At 34.0% G+C, this 21,642-nt stretch overlaps 1 protein-coding gene across 1 annotated transcript in view; it reads left to right on the top strand.

Moving 5' to 3' along the window:
• The window catches only part of LOC110103214 (clustered mitochondria protein), a 93,426-nt gene that overhangs the window by 36,245 nt on the left and 35,539 nt on the right, over positions 1-21,642 (top strand). Inside the window, exons 12-18 of the mRNA XM_020831826.2 lie at positions 3,087-3,191; positions 14,217-14,335; positions 20,354-20,462; positions 20,546-20,626; positions 20,880-21,011; positions 21,109-21,279; positions 21,348-21,434. Of these exons, the coding sequence (XP_020687485.1) occupies positions 3,087-3,191; positions 14,217-14,335; positions 20,354-20,462; positions 20,546-20,626; positions 20,880-21,011; positions 21,109-21,279; positions 21,348-21,434 (804 nt within the window). The remainder of the gene's footprint in view (positions 1-3,086; positions 3,192-14,216; positions 14,336-20,353; positions 20,463-20,545; positions 20,627-20,879; positions 21,012-21,108; positions 21,280-21,347; positions 21,435-21,642) is intronic.

Here is a 21,642-nt window from a genome sequence, read left to right as displayed (position 1 = left end):
GTCTTCGTCCCAAGTCAAGCCGTATTCAATCTCTGGATCCGCCATTCATGGGAGCTAGGTAGCAAATCTCCGCTCGTCTTGCTAGGGTTCTTGGGTATTGACAAAGAGAAAGAAGTTTCTCTTGCAAGTGGGAGGGAGGAGAACCAAGACCAAAAATCTGAAAATAGTTTCAGATTTTTGCAAAGGTGGAGAGCTAATGAGGGAGAGAGAGAGAGGGGGCGGGTAGGGTATGGGGCCGGCGGCTATAAGAGGGGATGGGGAGGGGTTTGGGAATTAAATGAGGTTTCTAAAGTTAAGTTTAGGAATTAGGAAAGCTTTGAAATTATCCAATCTAATTTAAAATTAAATTGAATCTTCTTAGGAAACTTTCCTAAATAAGTAAAAGCAGAAAGGAAAGGATTTGAATTTCTGAATTTAAGTAGCTTGGATCCTAAATTGATTCCCAATTAATGGAGTTAAATTGGGAAATCCAAAAGGGGAATAGTTGAAGTGGGGTCGGCGGTTTGGGTCTTGTATGGCCGGCGGCATGCATGAGGCAGGGCGCAAATTGTGGGGTTAATTAAGGCTTCCTGATTTAAGTTTTGGGATTAGAAAAGTTTTAATTTAAATCCAAATGAATAATATATTCAAGAGGATCTCATTCAAATACTTTCCTAAAATAGAGTAGTTAAATTAGGAAAGATTTTTGGTTTAAAATTCAAAGGATTTGAATTTCAAAATCATCCCAATTTAATCATCAACCCAATTAGGAAACTTCAAGGGGAAAAAGGTGAGGCCGGCAGTGGAAGGGGTTCAGTGAGGGTGGCCGGCGGCTTGTGGGGGATGAAACATGGAGTTTGGTTAGGGGAGGATGTTGGCTTGATTTTGGAGGTGGGGTTGGATGTAAGGACTATGAAGAAGGGAGGTGAAAGGGGAAAGCGAGAAACAAAGAAGAAAACCCCGAACCCGGCCGTCTCCAAGATTGGTTGGTGATCCGATCTCCCTCTCTTAGGGATCTCTCCATAGTTCTCTCTAAGAACTCTCAAACGCTCTCAAAACACAAGTGCAGAAAAATTCTCATAATAATCATTCATTAACTTCAAACATAAGACATAAGGCTATAAATAGCTAAGTACAAGGGACTCAAGAAAATAAAAGACAAAAATTGCCCTTCGGGCTCGCATATGACAATTTCCACTAAAAGGGTACAACTGGAAAAAAATAATAAAACAAATACACGACACTGAAAAATAGAAAATACATGAATAAGAAAATAACATAAATATCTCAGAAATATAAAGACTTGATCGTGGCCGTAGATTGGCGGCCATGCCTCTGATAAACCATCCACGAGCTGATGTCCCCATCAAGTTTGCTAAAGTCTACCTAAATAATTAAAAACCATTTAGCAAAGGACGGCAGTGCCTACTCGAAATATATACTCTCTTAAGCAGATTTCGCAAGAAACTGTCTAAATTATGCTGTATTTTAGTTACTTTAGCTGATGATGTAGCTTGTGACTAATTTACTTGTGTCTTCATTTCATCTAATTCTCTTCTGAGTTTCAATGTTCTTATTCAAGTGTAAGGTTTGATTATTTTGTTTGTTCTTTTCTTGTTTTTCTTTTTGTATATAATGATTATTCCAAAGTGTCATTGGATTTATTTAGAGTTCATATTTTTGCTGCCTTGTTGGGCTTTATCAAACAGCAAAAGCAATTTTATAGTGTTTTATGTTGCTGCTGTGCGAAGAAGTTCAACTGTATGATAGCAGAATAATAGGTTTCTTATAACGGTTGGTAAGATGGTCTTCTAGAAGAAACTTTAATCAGATTTTAATTATTTATTCAATAAATAAGTAATTTGATTATTCTAATTGATTATATACTAATCAAAATTAATCCATCACATCATAATAATATAAAATTTATATGCAATATTTATTTCAGTTATTTAATCACTCGTATATTTTCACATCAGATTTTTACCGAACACGTACCTTAACGATTTTTCTGATAGTAATTTACAGAACAATTATCTGCCTTATTTCGTAGTACATGCCCATCACATCACAGCAATACCAAATGAGTCTTAGTTTATTACATATATTCTTAGCAGTTATATGATCTTAATGTTGTCATGTTCCTTATTTGTGATCTTGAATCTTTGAGATAAAGGTATCCTATGGGCTTATGTTATTGATTCCCCCAGGTTTGAGTTTTTTTTTATTTTTTTTATGAAGCATTTAATATGATAATAATTTATTGAGTTATTGTTTTCCTTCTTGTTAATCCTTTGCATACTTATTTTGAATGTTTGTCATGTTTGATTGTAGTGTGTAATTAGGGTCATTTGCTTGCATACTATCTCAAGAAGTTGGATTTCCTTAGAAGAACCTAAATCCTAGATTATTCTGCATAACATGGGTAGGAAAATGGTTGTCTAGGTAGCTTGGCTATAAAGCTGTAACTAAAATCTTACCTAAACTAAATTAAAAACCACGCGTAGAACTAGAGAAAAAGGAAAAGAAAGATTGATAAAGCTAATCTTAAATACTTGGTACAAGTCTATTAATGATGGGTGGTGTTGATAATGATGATGATATGCATTTTGGTTTTGGCAAGGAACTTGCATTCTCATGTATGAACATTATCAATGATGTCTGGGATACTTTTATGCTTTTACAAGGGATGTTGAAACAGCTCTATATTTGCTAGGTCAGTTGTCTTAGCACATCAGGTGCTCGTGTCTTTTCAACATTTTGTTCTTTGTTGTCATACTTGTGTAAGCTGGAGCAAACAGAAATAATGCAAGATCTTTGAAGTCCAATTTTCCTAGTGTGAAATATTGTTTTGGTTATGCAATGTTGCTTCATAGCTTTTTAAAATAACATTATCCTTCGAAATGACTTTCTGCATCTATATAATTTATTTTGGCTTATTTGTTTGTTACATTCTTATGAAATGTACAAAGTTTATTGTGTGAAATTTCTGCAAATGGTGTTGCTCCATCTTTTCTTTATCATCAGATGATATGTTTTGTCTGGACTAGTTTTCTTGATGCCTTTGCATTGGTTCCTGATTATTGAGGTATCAAATTGCTCTACAGAGTATTATTCCTGGCATCCTTCAAGGGGACAAATCAGATTCCCTTCTGTATGGCTCAGTTGACAATGGGAAGAAAATCTGTTGGAATGAATCATTTCACGCCAAGGTTTGTGACTTATTTATCTACATCATAAGGTGTCTGAGTATTTAAAAACTTTCCATCAAGTATAATTTTCAAGCATTATTGTTTTAATTTGCAAATGATAAGAAATTTTTTTTTCTGAAACTTCTACTGATATTTTAACACTTCATTTATCTTTTTGTTTAGAATTATGTATCTATGTAATTTGTACTTGCAAGTCTGATTGAGTTGCTCGTATATATATTTTTTTATTCGCATCTTTTAGAGTAACTTAAAGCTATCGATTAGTAATACACCATGAAATGAGATAATTGCATTACATGCTTCAGATAGGGGTATGATATTCCTTAGAAGGCCATATGCATAATATTTATTATTCTTAAATGCAAATTTGTACAACATATATTTTCCCGAATCTTTATCTAGTATTGGCTTGTTGAATCCATGAAACATAAACGTCTATGATACATGTTCCGATATGATAGGGTGGGGATGCTAAATCTTAAAAAGTAGAATATGGATTATGTGAGGTTGTATAGAGACACTTCACATGTTGAAAGTCACGCAAAGCCAAATTTATAGTTGATACTGAATTTTTTATATCCGAATTTTTGCAAATATCTTAATCCATTTATGCTCATAAACGTGCAAATTAAAACCAAAACATAGTGATATATATATATATATATATATAGTTTACTAGAATAACTTAAAAATAGAAGCAAATTTCATATATTTAACTAACCCTTTGACCTTGTTATCTTAGAAATGTATAACTATCATTTTCATACTTTTAATTAAGTGATGTGTATCATATCCGTTATGCTGTTGTAGAATGTTAAAGAATTTAATTATTCTTAGATAAGGCGGTAGCACTCACATTCTAAAATTTCCACTCTTCATAGGTATTCACAAGCCTTTTTAAAGATCCATTCTTCGTAGTTTTAGTTATCAAATGGATTTATATTATATTACTTCTTAGTTGGTTGTTTGGTACTTGTATGATAATCACAATTCATTTTTTCATTATTTTTTATCCTTCTGTTGATATGCTCATCCTTTGGCTTCTTGGAACTTTTGTATTGTCTAATATAGGTATGCGCCTCATAATGGTACTCACAGAAAGCATGCATAAAAAACACAACGCTTCAAAAGGCTCTCCTTACTATAGCATTCTAGGTTTGTATGTAAGCAACTATCCATCTGCATGAATGTTTTTTTTCTCCATTTATCTTTAGACGTATTGCATGGCTTAATCTGTGAAACCCCTTAAGTAATAGAAACCCTAACTCTTAAACATCGAGGTGCCTTTTGGCGTAATGGCTGGAATTTCCTAAGAAACTCTGCAGTTAAGCTTGCTCATCTCAGAGCAATTCTGGGATGGGTGACCTACTGGGAAGTTACACCAACAGGGCAAAACCGTGAGGCCCTTATGCCAAAGCGGACAATATCTCGATAGTTAAGTGTTTGGACTGTTACAAATGGTATCAGAGCAATACACCAGCCGGAAGATGGGAGCTAAGTGCCATACAAGGCAAAGTGCTATGCCATGGGAGCCACCTCTTGAACCCTATGTGGGACAAAGTGCTACATGACGGGAGCCACCACTTGAGCTTGTAGGGGCCACTTCTAGAGTCCTATCTGCCTGGTGGATGATTCTGGGATATAGATGCTGACGAGGATGTTAGTTACTTAAGTGGGGGAGATTGTGAAACCCCTTAATTAATATAAAGCCTAACTCTTAAACATCGAGGCGCCTTTTGGTGTAATGGTTGGAATTTCCGTAAGAAACTCCGCAGTTAAGTGTGGTCATCATAGAGCAATTCTGGGATGTGTGACCTACTGGCAAGTTACACCAACAAGGCAAAACCGTGAGGCCCTTATGCCAAAGTGGAGAATATCTCAATAGTTAAGAGTTTGGGCTGTTACATAATCTGTAGAATTTTTGAACTATAATGATGCTTGTTTAGGCTCCGAAACTTCACGCCCGACATCTTTGCTGGGAGAGTTTTATGGAATTTTTTGGGTTAATCAGAAGTGTAGATTAGATTTAAGATGTGTTACTACCTAGAGATTTCAAACTTATTTTGCTAGGGCTTTATGATATAATTTCAGGTTTTTCATAGGTGCAAGCCCTCTATGGCTAAACCCTCCTAATAACAAGAGAGAACTTTTGATTAATACTAGTTGTTAGATAAGAAATAAGTACCGAGTAATATTAACAACAAATTTGATATTGGGATTTGAATTTACTATCTTATATTTAAAGCGGATGGTGGGGGAATGATGAAGAATATGATTATTATCTCATGGTTTTGTCATCTCGAGTTGTCATGGTCCCTAGTTTATTTAGTCAAAAGATATAGTTGACTAACATGATTGAATGGTCATTGTTATTACCCATGAATTGTTTCTATTGAACCTTATGAGCCTCATAAGGTTACTAGGGTTTTGATGATCACAAATATTATTGGTTGTGATAATTAAGCAGATGAATTTGTTTGTGCATATTATTTTTTTCTTTATTTATGCTTTGTTTAAGCTTTTATTTTTTGTAAATCAAAAGACAAAGGCTAGATGATATGGGACACACATTGGATGTTAATCACAAAAGCATGATTAGCCTAATTTCAAGAAAAATGAAGTTGTCAAAGAAAAGAAGACCATCAAGGCATTAAATTTGCATTTTTTTTAATTTTTATTTTGAGTTGATTTGTATTGTGTCAGGTATATGATTTTCTAAATAACCAAGCGTACATATACTAGAGAAAATTCTGTTGAAATAAGAAAATTAAAAGTTAATTAAAATATTTGATTTATTGTGAGATCATATTGTACGATAATAACAAAAAGTGTGGCATGCTGGTGATTTTAGAAAATCAAGTTGTATAAATTAACATAAAATATAAATTAATTTTTTTTAAATTAATCATAATGTATGAATCAAGTTGGACCATATGATCAAGTATATTTAAATTCAAACTTGCCCTTATATGTCCTTTCCTTAAATTGGTAAATTTAAAATTGAGCAGGTCATACTGTACAATTATATATGAGATTTACCTTATTAAGATTCGAGAATTCAACACAGTAATTAAAAATTGAGTCACCAAAATATCGTGCTGTACGAACTATATTGTACAATATGATCAAACAGAAAGTATGCTGGTAAGTTTTTCAATCATAGATTGATCTATTGTCCTAGTGTGCTACATATTGAACTAAATTTACTGTATGATTCATACCATACAGTTTCATCAAATAGAGAGGGTTTTTGGGATTTTAGGGTAATTATATTAATTGTACTGTACGATCTCTTGATTGGGTTGTATGATCTAGCCGGAAATGTTTTATTAAACAACTTTTTAAGGGTTTTCATGTGAGCCACCTTATATATTGTTCTCTTAAAAACCCTAAGAATTTTTTAGGATGGAGTCTTTTTAAGATTTATAATAGATTTTTTAGAGTTTTTGAGAGGAGAGATTTGAAAAGCCTATGAGAAATTTTTTGAGAGAGTTCTTCAAATTTGTGTGAGGTTTTCACTTTAGTTGCTTCTCTGATCATTTCCTTCAAATCATTTGTGTTGTAGCTAAAGCTCTTGGTGGAGAGCTTTGTGGTCTTGTCGTAAAGGGTGCGAAGATCTTGGCAATGTCTTATATACCTTATGGATCTAGCTGGAATGGCTAGGGTTTTAATCTTTTTGAGGAGAAAATAAATGTAGCGATATCTCAATTATCCTATAAAGAGGAGAGGCTTCATCGCCTTATTGGAAGTAGAAGGAAGGAGTACTAGTAAAATCCCAAGGAGAGGAATTGGGGAGTGGTTGTAGGCCTGTTGGCCGAACAACAATAAATCAATTTGCGAATTTTAACTTTTTTGTTTTTGTTTTTTTATTTTTTTTTGTACTTGTCATATTGTTGTTAGAAAACAAACTTGAGATCTCAATTTTATCTTGGAGGTATGTTTAGTTGTGTAATGCTAAGTAACATTGAATTTTTTTAAAGAGAAACAAATATTTCATTTAATCACTTTTATGCATAATCCTTGAAAAGAAAAGCTTTAATATATTTTGTACGAATGAAAATAATATGGTATTCATTATTCACAAATGAGATAAAATTGTTGTTTGAAGTTATTGCTCTTGATAGTTTTTCCGAGACAGACCCACTCAAGCACGACAAAGCATCGAGCGAACGACACGATGTCACACAAATTTTGTGTTATGCATCGAAAAAAATTTCAGAGCACATTCAGAACAACCAAAACAATTAAGATCGGCACATATATTGGTTGGGATTTTCAATCAACAAAAGTCAAAATTTTTGTCTGCACGAAATGAGGACAAATTCAATGCGGGCGAGCGACGAAGTTTTGATGAACTGGTCGATGCATGCTTAACATAAATAAATATTTACTATTATTTTAAATGCTAACTTTATATATAATCAATCAATATCAATTAAAAAATAAAATCCTAAATAACCATCCATTAAATCACTAACTTAAACCCCTTCATACCCCACTAATCCAACTACTTAAATTCCCCAACCCGACTCCCAAGCCATTATAACTTCTCACATGGATAAAACACCAAGCAACAACACGCCTCTTTCTCACTCGATTACCTTAATCGAGTTCTGCATATGCTCGTCCTTCGCCTAGTTTCACCCTCTCTCGTGTGACACCTCTCAACACCCCTCTCTCCCTCTTTCATTTTCTGTGTGATGCGACCCAGGCTGACCAGCCAACAGCCTCTGATCTTGCCCAACTCGACCTTCTGCAGGCGCTAGCCACGCTGTCACGTGATCATCTAGATAAACCAGCCCTAACCATCGATTGCCCCTCTCCTTCTTACTTCTTCTTTTTCTTCGTCATCATCGTCTTCATGTATTTTTTCTTCTTCTTTCATCATATTTTCTTCCTTGACTTCACCCTCTCCACCTGTCTTCCTACACCTCACAACATCTCTTTTCTCCATAAGTCTCTCTCATCTTTTCTCTCTCTAACATAACACAAGCTCTCTCTCTCTCTACCACATACACTCCAATCTTTCTATCTTTATTATTATTATTATTATTATTATTATAAAAAGTGAAATAAAAAAGGGAAGAAACAAAAAAAGAAGGGCTTCCTCTAGATCCGCAAACTGCATAGGGGTGACATGAAAAAATTATGCATAGGTATTTATCTCTCTTTCTAGCTTCAACAGCATGTATAGAAGACCTCGTGTTCCATTAATGTTAGATCTGGATGGGTAGAATGAAAACTATATGAAGATTTTGTTTTTGTTGCTTCTTTTAAATCTATCCAGAAAGAAGAACAAGAATTAAAGAAGATTCCTCGTTCCCTTGATCTTTGAACTATTCAGGAAGAATAAAAGGCTTTAGTCTACTCGATGATGCCTTCTATACAGGAGAGATGCTGGGAGTTTGTCAATATTTAACTAATAGGGAACTTCTGAATATGAAAAATATCAAAACCAATATATCTAAGTAATTTAAGTAAATGTGTTGCTTTCTTTTAAATTTAGGCTTGCTGCAAATTACTTAGATCTATAAGCATTTATGTAAGTTTGTATGCAAAATATCCGTTTAAGCGAGTCAAATATAAACAATATTGGCTTGATCTATTTAAATGTCACTTTAAATTCAGGTAAAAAATATATGCATTAGAATGTATCTAAATTCAAACAAATATGTTAAGCTCATTCGACATCTCTCAAATTATTTAAAAGTTATTAAAATTCATGTTAAAGTTCATAAATGATTATGCAAAACAAATTTCAAATTAGGCAGTCTAATGTATTTAAGCCCAGTTCCACCACGTCTATCGGGGCGCTTTGCACAAAACATAAGGGTGTAAAACTCATATTTTAAAGCAATCCTAAATTCATGGCAAAGAACACTTGCACAAGGTGCCTAGAACTTATGTCACTAAGTAAAAACATGTTCATCATCTGCTAATAAGTCAATTAACACTCCTATCAAAGTATAAGATGATTGTGCAAAGCAAGTCAATTCGGGCATTCCAGTGGATGTAAGCCCAAATTTCAACCAAAATTGAGTCGACACAAAAGCCATCAAGCCCATCAATTTGAAACTACATTATCGGGTCGTCTTGCTTATAGGGCTAGGTTGTAAGACCCACTATTCGAGCAACTCATAAATAGAGCAGCGTGCCCTAACCTAATTAAACCTTTGGGCTTTCTAGTAGAAATAAGCACCGTTCCAATTAAATTCAAGCATTCCAATCGATATAGCTCCAACCTAATCTAAAATTCGGCTTTCTAATTCATGTTAACCCCAACTTAATTAAAATTGAGCCTTCCAACTGATATTAAGCTCCAAGCTAATTAAAACCAGGCCTTCCAATAGATGAAAGCCCCAATTCAATTAGATCTGGGCATTCTAATGGATGTAAGCTACCTTTCAATCAAATATAGGCTTCTCAACAGACATACTCCCAAACTTGAGTTAAATTTTTGTCAAGCTCCTATGCCCATGCCCATCAAATTAATTAGATATCAAAATTATAATAAATTAAAATCTAATATAGTCACATCAGTTTACTTATGATTTTTGAGAAGAGATAACCTATGACTTTTAATCAGATTCCCTGGATGTTATGGTCTATGGCCCTTTATTGTTGATAAACTAAGATCACTGGTAATCCCGGGATAACAAAACTATGAGATCATGATTCGGTCTACCTCAATCCTTCATAAACATCTCTCACTAGTTCAAATAAATCTCAAAATATCAAGCTTGAATTTGAAAACGTATCAAACCATCCTTAACACACATGCCAATGATGCAAAATGGCGCATGGTGCGACGCGACGTACATACGATGCTATTTGCTTGACGCAAAAAATTAAAAGAGCGTGCGTTAATTGCTCCATGCATGGGCATTGACACATTGCCCAAGGCACAAATGGCGCGCTATATTTTTAACAGTTTATAAATTATAAATTATAATTAATTTTTTTAAAATTTATATAATAATATCAAAATTAATTATTAATTAATTAAACATCAAATTAATAAAATATAAACAAATTAAAGTATTGAACTATTTTTGTTGGATTTAAATGTCATTTTTGCTATTTGGCATGATTTAGGCTAAATTATGCTTAAATCCTACTCAAATCTATTAAGCTTTTTCCGATAGTTGCTATTTTTTTTTTTAAAGTTGTCATTTCTTTTCTAATTGATAGGATTTTTATGCTTAAATTTTTTTTCTACTCAACCTATTATTTGTAATTTAATGTATTTAATATTAATAAGTATATATATTATTTTTTTTATATTACTTGCCATGTTTAAAGTTCACGCCGTGCTGTGCGTTATACGCCATGTCTCCACATGGAATTTTGCTCCATTCGCCGTTGACAAGAATGATTCTTAATCGAGAGTGTTCTCCCACGAGTGGGAGGGGTAATCAATTATGAGGGCTTGCTCTCATAAGAAGTTTAGATCTCATATCTAAATAAAATCTGACATAAATATCCGGGAAAATCTGGTTAATTAAAAATTAATCTACTTCAAGAAGAATGAAATCTTAACTTAGAAGAATGGGTTTGGGACATTTTTCCTGATCAAACATAACCTTCCATTGAATTAATTATAATTTTTAAAAGATATACAAATTCACCTCCCCTCTTGGGTGTGTTGTACATTTTTGGTTTCATTCAAGGGTATCTTATAGACCCGAGGATAATGTTTGTCTTTGTGGAAAATTCAAGTTGACATTAGTTAGCAGAGGGCTCTATGCTCTATCAAGTGCACTCTATGAAGCTCAAGGGATTTTAGCAATTAGGGAATTTGCTTGCTTTGGCCATTACCATAATTTACTTTTGCCATTTTGTGGTTGAACCAACCAGTCATTTGATTGAAAATTCACTTATTAGATAACACATCACCTCTTTATTTGTGAGAGATCGTTTGAGAATGAATCATAGTGATACACACGACAAAATCTTGGCTCTTTATGAGGTGAGGTTATTATCAAATTTATCAGTCCCGGCAAATGGTTGTGGGAGGGATAAATTTCACTTTAAATATTTAGTCTTTATAAAATTTAAGTTTTAATACTATGGTTTGAATTTAGCCCGAAAATGATTTGTATTAAAATTTGGGGGCATTTTGAAAGATATAATCCTTTGCGATTGATATTATTAGTCAAAGCAATCATTATTGAGATGTTTAAATGTCTCATTTTTGTCATTTAAACCTTATAAACTATGCTTGTATGCTAACAGGAGATCAAATTCAAATATTTACTTTGTGAGTTCTCGTAAGAGTATTGAACTGAGAGTTTGTATTTTTGTAAGGAGTTTCTTTTGTAAAAGGCATTCAATGCCTAATATGAACGTAAAAGAAAACATCATCATAGTTTTTATAGTTGTACATTCATTTATGAAGATGGGATTTATCGTGCACTATTTAAAGCTTTATGTTTGGATAGCACTCATGAAGTTCAAACCTTATAAACTTTCGTCTTTGTTGTGAGGTTGTCAAAATTTAAAGCGATAATATAGTTATTTTTTAGGATGATTCCACAATTCTTAATGTAAAGTTAAATCTATCATATGTTAGCCAATAAGCTTTCTCATACCTCAAATTTAGCAGTTTGATGCATTGGTGGAAGAACATGCTGAGTAGATTGATTTCAATTGTCCAAGGTGTTGCACATGCTCTTTGATGCATTTGCATGGCATATTTGCATCTCTTCATTCACTCACGCGATGCATTTGCATACTTGCATGACCTTCGATGTACTTACACAATGTGATTGCACTGCTTTCGGTACACTTGCACGTTATTTTGTGTGCTTGCATTGTGCATTAGCATGCCTTCAATACATTTGTACTGTACTTTTAGGGGACACATGGGCAAGATTTTTTCGGCCATTTGATGTTACACTCACTTTGTCAAAATAGCTGTGACTCGTGATTTGCAATAATGCACTATTTTATCTCATTTGGAAAATTTTCATTCACGGGGTATGAGTTTCACTGTTTTGTAATTTGCATGTATGTCACATAGGACACTCGTACACTTATAGCATGCATTTAGTTTGACCATTTTGATTTTTTTGAAGACCCTTCACCTAAATACAATTGTTGAGATGTATAAGGGTCTAATGTAGCAGTTGTTCATGTGAATGTACTATTATTTTTCTTGTGAAAAATTTTCAATTGAGTGTACTATTAAGGGCTTGATGTTGTAGTTATTCATGTGGAAATTTTCATTCATGGGGTGTTTATGAGCTTTCCTGTTTTGTAATTAGTATGTACGTTACTTTGGGTACTCGTACACCTGTGGTATGCATTCTGTTTGACCATTTTGATTTGTTTGAAGACCCTTCAACTAAATATAACTACTTAAGACATATAAGTGCAATGAAAATGGTCAATCGGCCGCAATGTCTTAAAGACCATCGCTATGAAATGCTCGTACAGGTAGGGGTGTCAATATTTGACACGACCCGAAAATCTGACTCGATCCCGACCCGAAAATTTTGGGTTAGGGTCCACCCGAACCCGAAACAGGTCGGGTTCGAGTTTAACAATTCGGTCTGTTTCAAAAATCGGGTCGAGTTCGAGTTGACCCTTTGACTCGAAATTAACCAGATTTTGACTCGAAAACCGTTTTTGACCTGGCAACCCGAGATTGACTCGAAAAGTGGAGATTGATATATTTTTAGACTCGAAAACTAGTAGCTTTTTGTTGGCACTAGGTCATTCAGGTCGTTTTGGGTTGATCCGGACCCGAAGCGAGTCGGGTTCGGGTCCGGAAAACCTGACCCGTTTGCAAAAACGGGTCAGGTTACCCTAATAGTTTGACCCGTGACCCAAAATTGACACCCCTACGTTCAGGGCTTACTCATTGCATCATGAGCATCACCTATGAGATTCCCTCGCCGCACTTAGAAAATGCCCATAGGCTCCACTCGTAGGACCTAATGTGTCAAATTAAGGATTTTGAAGATTTTTAACCGTTTGCGAGCTTATACATTAAAATAGCAAGTTTAATAGATGGTGGAGGCACTAGGGCATGAGATTTGGGTGATGGGCTACGGTGTGTAGGAGAGAAGAAATAGGGGGAGGGGGGGTCACTAGCAAGGGTTCAGGTGGTGCTGGAGGCTTCGTGAGAGTGGAGTGCAGGGGGATGAGCCTGGGCCACACGAGTGTAGAGAGGAAAATGGGGGACGAAGAAGAGGTTTGACTACTTTTTTAGTTTATTTGTTTATTTCTTTATCTATTGACAAAACTGATGTTTGGCTCTGGGAGGAGGTGTGGGGGATGAATGGGTTGAGATAGAATATATATATATATTATTTTGCAAGGGTTTAGGTGGTGCTGGAGGCTGCGTGAGAGTGAAGTGCAGGGGGATGGGCTTGGGTCAGACGAGTGTAGAGAGGAAAATGGGGGATGAAGGGGAGGTTTGTCTACTTTTTTAGTTTATTTGTTTTTTTTATTAATATATTGACAAAGTTGATGTTTGGCTCTGGGAAGAGGTGTGGGTGGTGTGGGGGATGAATGAGTTGAGATAGAATATATATATATATATATATATAATTTTATTTTATTTTATTATGCAATATTTTGTAGCTCTTTCAAATCAACCTTTCAATATTATTTTATAGATGTTTTTGCTTTTACGAACTCGTTGGCGCAGCCCATTTCATGAACGGATAGTGCTCGAGCGATTTTAATTCTTGGTCGACACTTTTCAGACAATATTCACATGATGTTTCATCTCTTGCTCATTGTGTTCATCACATTCAGTTGGGTCAACCTTGGAATGGTAATCGAAGTCAACTTAAATTCATCTTAACTTAAAAGTAGAAATTTAGCTATTAAATTAGCATATTTGAAGAAAGTGGCACAAATAGTATGGTTTATCAACTTGTTAATAAGATGTGAAAACCAATCATCGAAGATCCAATCATATAACTTCTAACACGTTTGCTTTATCCTATTCCTTTTCATAGTCTCCTTTTGCCCTCGTATGTTACTGATGCATCCGTATTCTCCCCGTATCAGGTTCTGGAGGCTGCCAAGCGACTGCATCTGAAAGAACACGCAGTTTTAGATGCTTCTGGCAATGCTATCAAATTGGCTGCTCCAGTTGAATGCAAGGGCATTGTTGGGAGTGATGACAGGTGATAAATTCATTGCTACTGTTGGTCAGAGAATATAATTCCTAGTTGTTTATTTTCTTTTTTAAAATTATGTTGATGCCTATAATTCACTCATACATATTTCTATATTAAACTGTTCTCCCTTAGATTTTAATTGCCATTTCTATGGGCTATTTACTTTTGATGTTGTTGTCTGGAAGTGGTTGGAGCTAAAGTCCCGTCAGTGAATTTCAATGGCGTTTGCTTTTTGGCATGAATTCACTCTTTTGTGAACTTAATGTCCGTGTTAGGATTATAGTGAGTTTTAATTTTACCCATCATTTTTATTAATTTTATACTATTTTATTACTATTATCAATAACAAATAACATTAGAATTCAACCCCCTTTTAATTTATGTTATTTTATGCAAAGTGCGAAAACGCAGGTGATGAAGGTGAGCTCAAAAGTATGGACTTACTTTCATTCATTCCTGCCCAACAAGCACCTCAAATTAGTTTTGGAACTTAGTTCAACTCTCCTCGGAATGGATACATTGAAATAAACCAACCCAACTGGCACAAGTGAAGGTCGACTTAATTTAACATTTTAGTCATCTTCAGTAATGGTGCTTGACGTCTACTTATTTATTTTTTGGATTAATGAAACTTGGAAGTCTACGAATATTTGCTGAGTTAATGTAATCAGTTTCTTAGTTTTTATCTCGTTTGCATTTTTTTAGAGCTTTTATCACCTTACTAGGTTAAGTATATCTGGACAATTTAAATTGCTTATTGGTTCCATCAACCTTTTGATCAATTTGCCAGATTTTCATTTTCTATGTAAACATCTTCTTCCCTCCTTTCTTTTCCTGCATCCTGCTACACTTGCTTATCATTTCTTCTTATTCTGTTTTTTTGTTTCTTCATCTTTGCATGCTTCACCTCTGCCTGATTTTTGTAAGAACTCTAGTTCTTTGTTGACTACTTAATATGTTGGGTAAGTTAACAGATTTGAGCTTGTTGCAAATCGAATTGAGATAAAATCAAGAGCAAAATGCATCTGAAAAGTGTTTTTGTTTCAAATGCGTGTTACGGCAACTCTGCAATTCCTGTGGATATTTTCCTTTTCTTTCAATCTCAAGTTTTATGTAGTGTCATTTCCATTATAGGAAAGGTTAGGAAAAACTTGACGCTGAAAATCAAAATTTGCCACCGGTGATATTATTCAATGACTCATTTCCGGAAGAATTTCTATTTGCGTTATTTATCTATAAGTGATCTCTAGATCAAGATTTAAATAGGTGAAACATGAACTGAGGTGTTTTGCCTTAGTGAGATAAGAGACCTAAGACTCTAATAATAAAAAAATAATTCATAAATATGTCATAAATCATCAACCTATTAACTTTGTTCATCATCATAAAGTATAAAATCACAGTTTAAGAAAATGAAAGCGAATCTCCATCTTAAATATTTATCTAAAGGGAACTTGACACCCCCGTTGCATTGCATTTCTTGTTGCTTTTTTTTGAACCACAGCCTCTCTCTCTCTCTCTCTCTTCTCGTACTCAATTCTCGTAAGTCTAACTTAAAATTTTTAACTGGGCTATGAGTTATATTAGGTATAACATTAACAAACGAATTTAAAAAAAAAATTATTTAGTATTGATTTAAGGTTTTGCCTCAAATTCCTTATGGCATAAATCTGAGGCATAGTCTCGAAAAAAAAAGTGCAAGCCTTGAGGCAGTTTCTGGGCACTGCATTGTGAGGTGAGCCTTGAGGTGTGTATCTCAGATTTCTTTTTAATCCATGCTCTTGATGGAGTGAATGAAAGCTGCACCTGATCAGTTTATCCTTTCTTTGAAAATGAAGATAGGGTAGTAAACATTACTCATGGAACATTTGCATTGCTGATTTTGAGAGAGAGATGATTATTTTTGTAAGCTTATTGAGCTTCAGAGACCAGATTGACATTTCCTTTTCCTCTGTGGTGCTCATGTATTGCTATAATATATATTTTCCTTTCGGCAATCTATTATCTGAATTAGTACGTAACAATATCCCCAATTCATGATTCCAAATCTACCATTTTATTATGTTTTAAGCCACTCATTTTATTGCCATCATTCTAGATCTATCTAACTTTTAACTTAGTAAAGTTTGCTAATAAATTTTAAGAGAAAAGGATATAAATGGTCCATCAACTCTTTGTGAGGAATCAAAATGGTCCCCAACTCTTTTAGGGATCATTGTGGCCCCTCAACTCCTAAAAGGGGCCTTTTTGGTCATAGCATTAAATTTTGGGGTTAAGAGTGTTAAATCAAGGGGTATTTTAGTTGTTTTTTAATTAAATTATTTATTAAATATAATTTTGTGGCCCCTCAACAACAACATCAAGCCTTGGGGTCGGCTACATGAATCCTTTTTCACCAGTGTCCGGTTAAAAGTCAAATTCTCATCTAAATCTAATAAAGAAAGATCATTTCTAATATTTTCTAACCAAGTCATTTTAGGTCTACCTCTACCTTTTTTAACATAAGCCAAATCTAATACCTCAACCTTCCTAACCGGGTCATCAGAAGGTCTCCGTTTAACGTGACCAAGCCATCTAAGGCGACTCTCTCTAATCTAATCTTCCACTGGAGCTACTCCAACCTTTTCATGTATATGCTCATTTCGTATCCTATCTCTAAGGGTTAAGCCACTCATCCACCTAAGCATCCTCATCTCTGCAACACTTAACTTAGTATTATGCTTCTCTTTTAATGGCCAACATTCAGCACCATAAAGCATTGCAGGCTCACCACCATCTTATAGAATTTTCCCTTAAGTTTGAGGGGGACTTTTCTATCGCACAATAAGCCCGATGCATTCCTCCACTTCAACCATCCAACTTGAATTCTACTGATAATATCCCCATCAATTTCACCATCACTCTGAACAATAGATCCAAGATATCTAAAACGTGTACTCTTATTAATGACTTGATCGCCCAAAATCACAATCCCCTCACTAGGTCTATTTCCACTAAAATTAAACTCCATAAATTTATTTTTAGATCTACTCAAGCGAAAACCTTTAGACTCTAAAATTGATCTCCATAATTCAAGTTTACCTTCGACTCCCTCTCTAGTCTTATCAACAAGAAGAATATAATCATCAAAAAGCATGCACCAAGGTACATCCTCTTGCAAATGTCTAGTGAGAACATCCATGACTAAAGCAAAAAGATATGGACTTAAGGCTGATCCTTGATGTAATCCAACCGAAATAGGAAAATACTTGGTCAAACCACCTTGTGTTTGAAAACAAATAATAGCTCCTGCATACATATCTTTAATGATTTGAATATAAGCATTATTAACTCCTTTCTTTTCAAGAACTCTCCATAGCACTTCTCTTGGAACTTTATCACATGCTTTCTCTAAATCAATAAATAACATATGTAGATCCTCCTTATTCTCTCTATATTTCTCCATCAAACCTCTCAATAAATGTATGGCTTCCATAGTAGACCTACCAGGCATGAATCCAAATTGATTTTGAGAAACATTAGTATCACGCCTCAACCTATGCTCCATAACACGCTCCCATAGTTTAAAGTATGACCTATTAACTTAATTCCTCTATAATTCGCACACTCCTGTGCATCAACCTTTATTCTTAAAAATAGGAATTAACACTCATTCTCCAATGATCTGGCATCTTTTTAGTCTTCAAAATAGTATTAAAAAGCTTAGTAAGCGAAGAAATTTCTTTATCTCCTAAGCATTTCCACATCTCTATTGGAATATCATCAGGTCCAATAACTTTTTCACACTTCATTTTCTTTAAAGCCTTTCTAACTTCGATTTTACTTATACGCCGATAAAAACAAAAATCTTTATTTTCATTTAGGGTGATAAGATCATTAAAGCCAATCATATTTTCACATTCTTCATTAAAAAGTTTAGCAAAATACCTCATCCACCTTTGTTGAATATCATGTTCTAAGAAAAGTACTTTTTAATCTTCATCCTTAATACACTTCACTTGAACTAAATCCTTACTACGCTTATCTCTTTGTTTGGCTAACTTATACATATATCTTTCTCCCTTTTTAAGTTTCTAATCTATTATATAAATCATTAAAAGCTAAACTTTTTGCATCGTAAATAACTTTCTTAGATTCCTTACAAGCCTCTTTATAGCTTTCCCAATTATCAGAATTTTTACATCTAAACCAATTTTTATAACAAATCTTCTTATTTTTTATCTTTTCTTGCACATTTGGATTCCACCATCAACCATTTTTAGTATTAGGAGATTTTCCCTTTGAAACTCCAATCACATCTTTTGCAATATTCTTAATATCACAAGCCACTTTTTCCCACATAATATTGGCATCCTCATGCACAGATAGAATCTTAAGATCTAAAATCTTACTCTCAAAAATACTTTTATTAATATTCTTTAAATGCTCAAATCTAATTCTAGAAAATCGTTTTTCTTTATTTTTTATTTTTTGCCCATTTATCTTAAATTTCAAAACTAATAATCGATGTTGGGTACATAAATTTTCACTATGAATAACTTTACAATCTTTGCAATCTAAACAATCTAATTTTCTTATAAGAAAATAATCAATATGCGCTTTACTATATCCATTTTTATAAGTGATAAGATGCTCATCTCTTTTTCTTAAATAAGGTATTAGCTATTAATAAATTATAAGCTAAAGAAAAATCTAATACAGTCTTACCACCTTTATTTATCGTTCCAAACCCATTGCCACCATGGATGTTTTTAAAATCATCTACCTCTCTACCAACATGTCCATTTAAATCTCCTCCAATAAAAACACTTTCTTCAAGAGATATATTTTGTATAAATTTTTCTAAGTAATTCCAAAATTTTAATTTTGAACTCATGTCCAAACCTACTTGAGGAGCATAAGCACTTATAATATTAACAATCTTAGCATCAACAACAATCTTTAAAGCTATAATACTATATCTAATTATGTTAATTTTTATAACATTTTCCTTCAAACTCTTATCTATAATCACACCTACACCATTTCTAGTACGACTCCTACCTGAATACCATAATTTATATTCTAAAGTATTAATCTCCTTAGCTTTCTTTCCAATCCATTTAGTTTCCTGAATGCACAGAATATTTATCTTCCTATGAATCATAATATTTATTAATTCCATTAATTTTCCTGTAAGGGAGTCTATATTCCAAGTTGCTATCCTAATTTTTGTTTCATGGACTAGCTTCTTTGCCCACATCCGTCCTTCATGTGGGAACCCTTGCCTATTTAACACTGCACCTTGGTGCCGGTGCAGCGGCCCTTGCACACTTGTCACTGTATTCAGGCCATACAGCGTGTCGCTTCCAGGGAATGCCCTAGCATTAACACAATTTTTTAAAGGATTCATGTCATGATTATTCAACAAGTTTTACGCTGGCTGTCAATTACCTAAGACAACCCTCCACTTTTCTCATCCAGGACTTGGGACATGGCAATGACAGTGTTATAATTTCAAAAAAAGAATATTTCTTTAATAAAAACATTTATTAATCATTCTAATTTTAATTTAGGATCATTATAGACTAGAATTATTGATAATTTTTTCATTAAAGAAATGTATAATAAATTAAAAAAATACTATTACTTGAAAATTATATTTAATAGATAAATTAATTAAAAAATGATCAAAATACCTCTTGATTTTACTTCATGAATCCCAAAATTTGATGTTATGAAAAAAAGGCCAATTTTTAAGGAGTTAAGGGACCACCTCAAAAGAGTTGGAAACCATTTTGGTCCCTTACTAAGAGTTGAGGGATCATTTTTGTCCTTTTCTCTAATTTTTAATAAGGATGTACAAAGCAGGAATGTGACAGGCCTTTTTTAATATTAATCAATTCAATTTTCTAGGTTAGTTTAATTGCTTCGTCGAGTGCCAGTTTTGAACCAATTGGCCTGATTTAGTTAATAGAGTGTAAAATTTGGTTCACTTCTACGTGAGTCTGAATTCTTACTTCAATGTATATTTCTATATGTTAGGCATTATCTCTTAGACTTGATGAGGGTAACTCCCCGTGATGTTAATTATACTGGACCTGGATCCAGATTCTGTGTGTTGAGGCCAGAACTTGTAATTTCCTTCTGTGAGGTAAGTAATTTTTTTCTTTGTCGAATTGCTAAGATTGTTACATGGCTTTTTCCTGTCATTCTTTTCTATTGAATATGACGAAGGTTGAATCTGGAAAGCGGCCATGCTCGCAATCTAAAAGTGAAGTCCCGGCGTTGTCTGATTCTCCAAGTGTTGATGATAAGGTGAGTAGCAAAAACATGCTGTCTTGTGCTTGATGTTTGATTGCTTGTGCAGCTTATTCTATTATTGATAATTTATTAAATCTGATCCACCAATTTAAAGAGTGGATAGCTGGTTCAGCTCCATGAACATAAAATCATGACACTGAATTTGGCATGGAAAACAAGTCGCTAAAACTTTCTAAAGTGCTGTATAGCACATAAGATCAGCATAGATTTTTATTTTTTGGAGTCTTAATCTCTCTATTTTTTATAGGAGAATTCAAAGGAAGACATAAAGGATGATAGAAACTCAGCTTCTGTTACTGTTGAAAGTTGTCCATCTTGTGAAGAAATATGCTTAAATCCAAATGTTTTTACTGAGTTTAAAATGGCAGGAACTGAGGAGGTAGATTAGACATGATTTATAGACAACTAAGTGACCCCCTGCCCCTACTGCTGTATTCCTTCCTTTCACTTAGTTTTGCATTTTCTTGAATTTTTAGGAGATTGCCACTGATGAGGCAATAGTGAGAAAGGCTGGTACTTATCTTGTGGATACAGTTCTTCCCAAGTTTGTGGATGATCTTTGCTCCCTAGAGGTTTCACCTATGGATGGTCAGACATTAAGTGATACCCTTCATTCTAATGGAATAAATGTCCGGTATCTTGGTAAAGTAAGTATTTCCATGTTTCTCTTGAATTTAGCTTCTTCCTTTAATCATAAATTTCACGACCTTATCAGGTAGCTAACATGACGAAGCATTTGCCTCATATATGGGATCTTTGCACCACTGAGATCATTGTTCGGTCAGCTAAGCATATCTTAAAGGTGAAATTTTGTTAACTGACCATGCAGTACTTTGTTTTGAATTCTGAAGTCATTTTGAAGTCTTGTGGCATATAAAGAATCAAATTTTTGTTCCATGAATCTCATTTGACAATTTGTTGTCTATAATATTCCTGACATCTTATATGTTATGAATAGCCTTATGTAGCACATGGTTTCAAATAGGTCACAATAGTGTACAAAATCTCAG

This window comes from Dendrobium catenatum, unplaced genomic scaffold, assembly GCF_001605985.2.
Source record: "Dendrobium catenatum unplaced genomic scaffold, ASM160598v2 fragScaff_scaffold_1117, whole genome shotgun sequence".
NCBI classification, from domain to species: domain Eukaryota; kingdom Viridiplantae; phylum Streptophyta; class Magnoliopsida; order Asparagales; family Orchidaceae; genus Dendrobium; species Dendrobium catenatum.
This window is presented reverse-complemented; position numbering and strand designations above follow the sequence as displayed.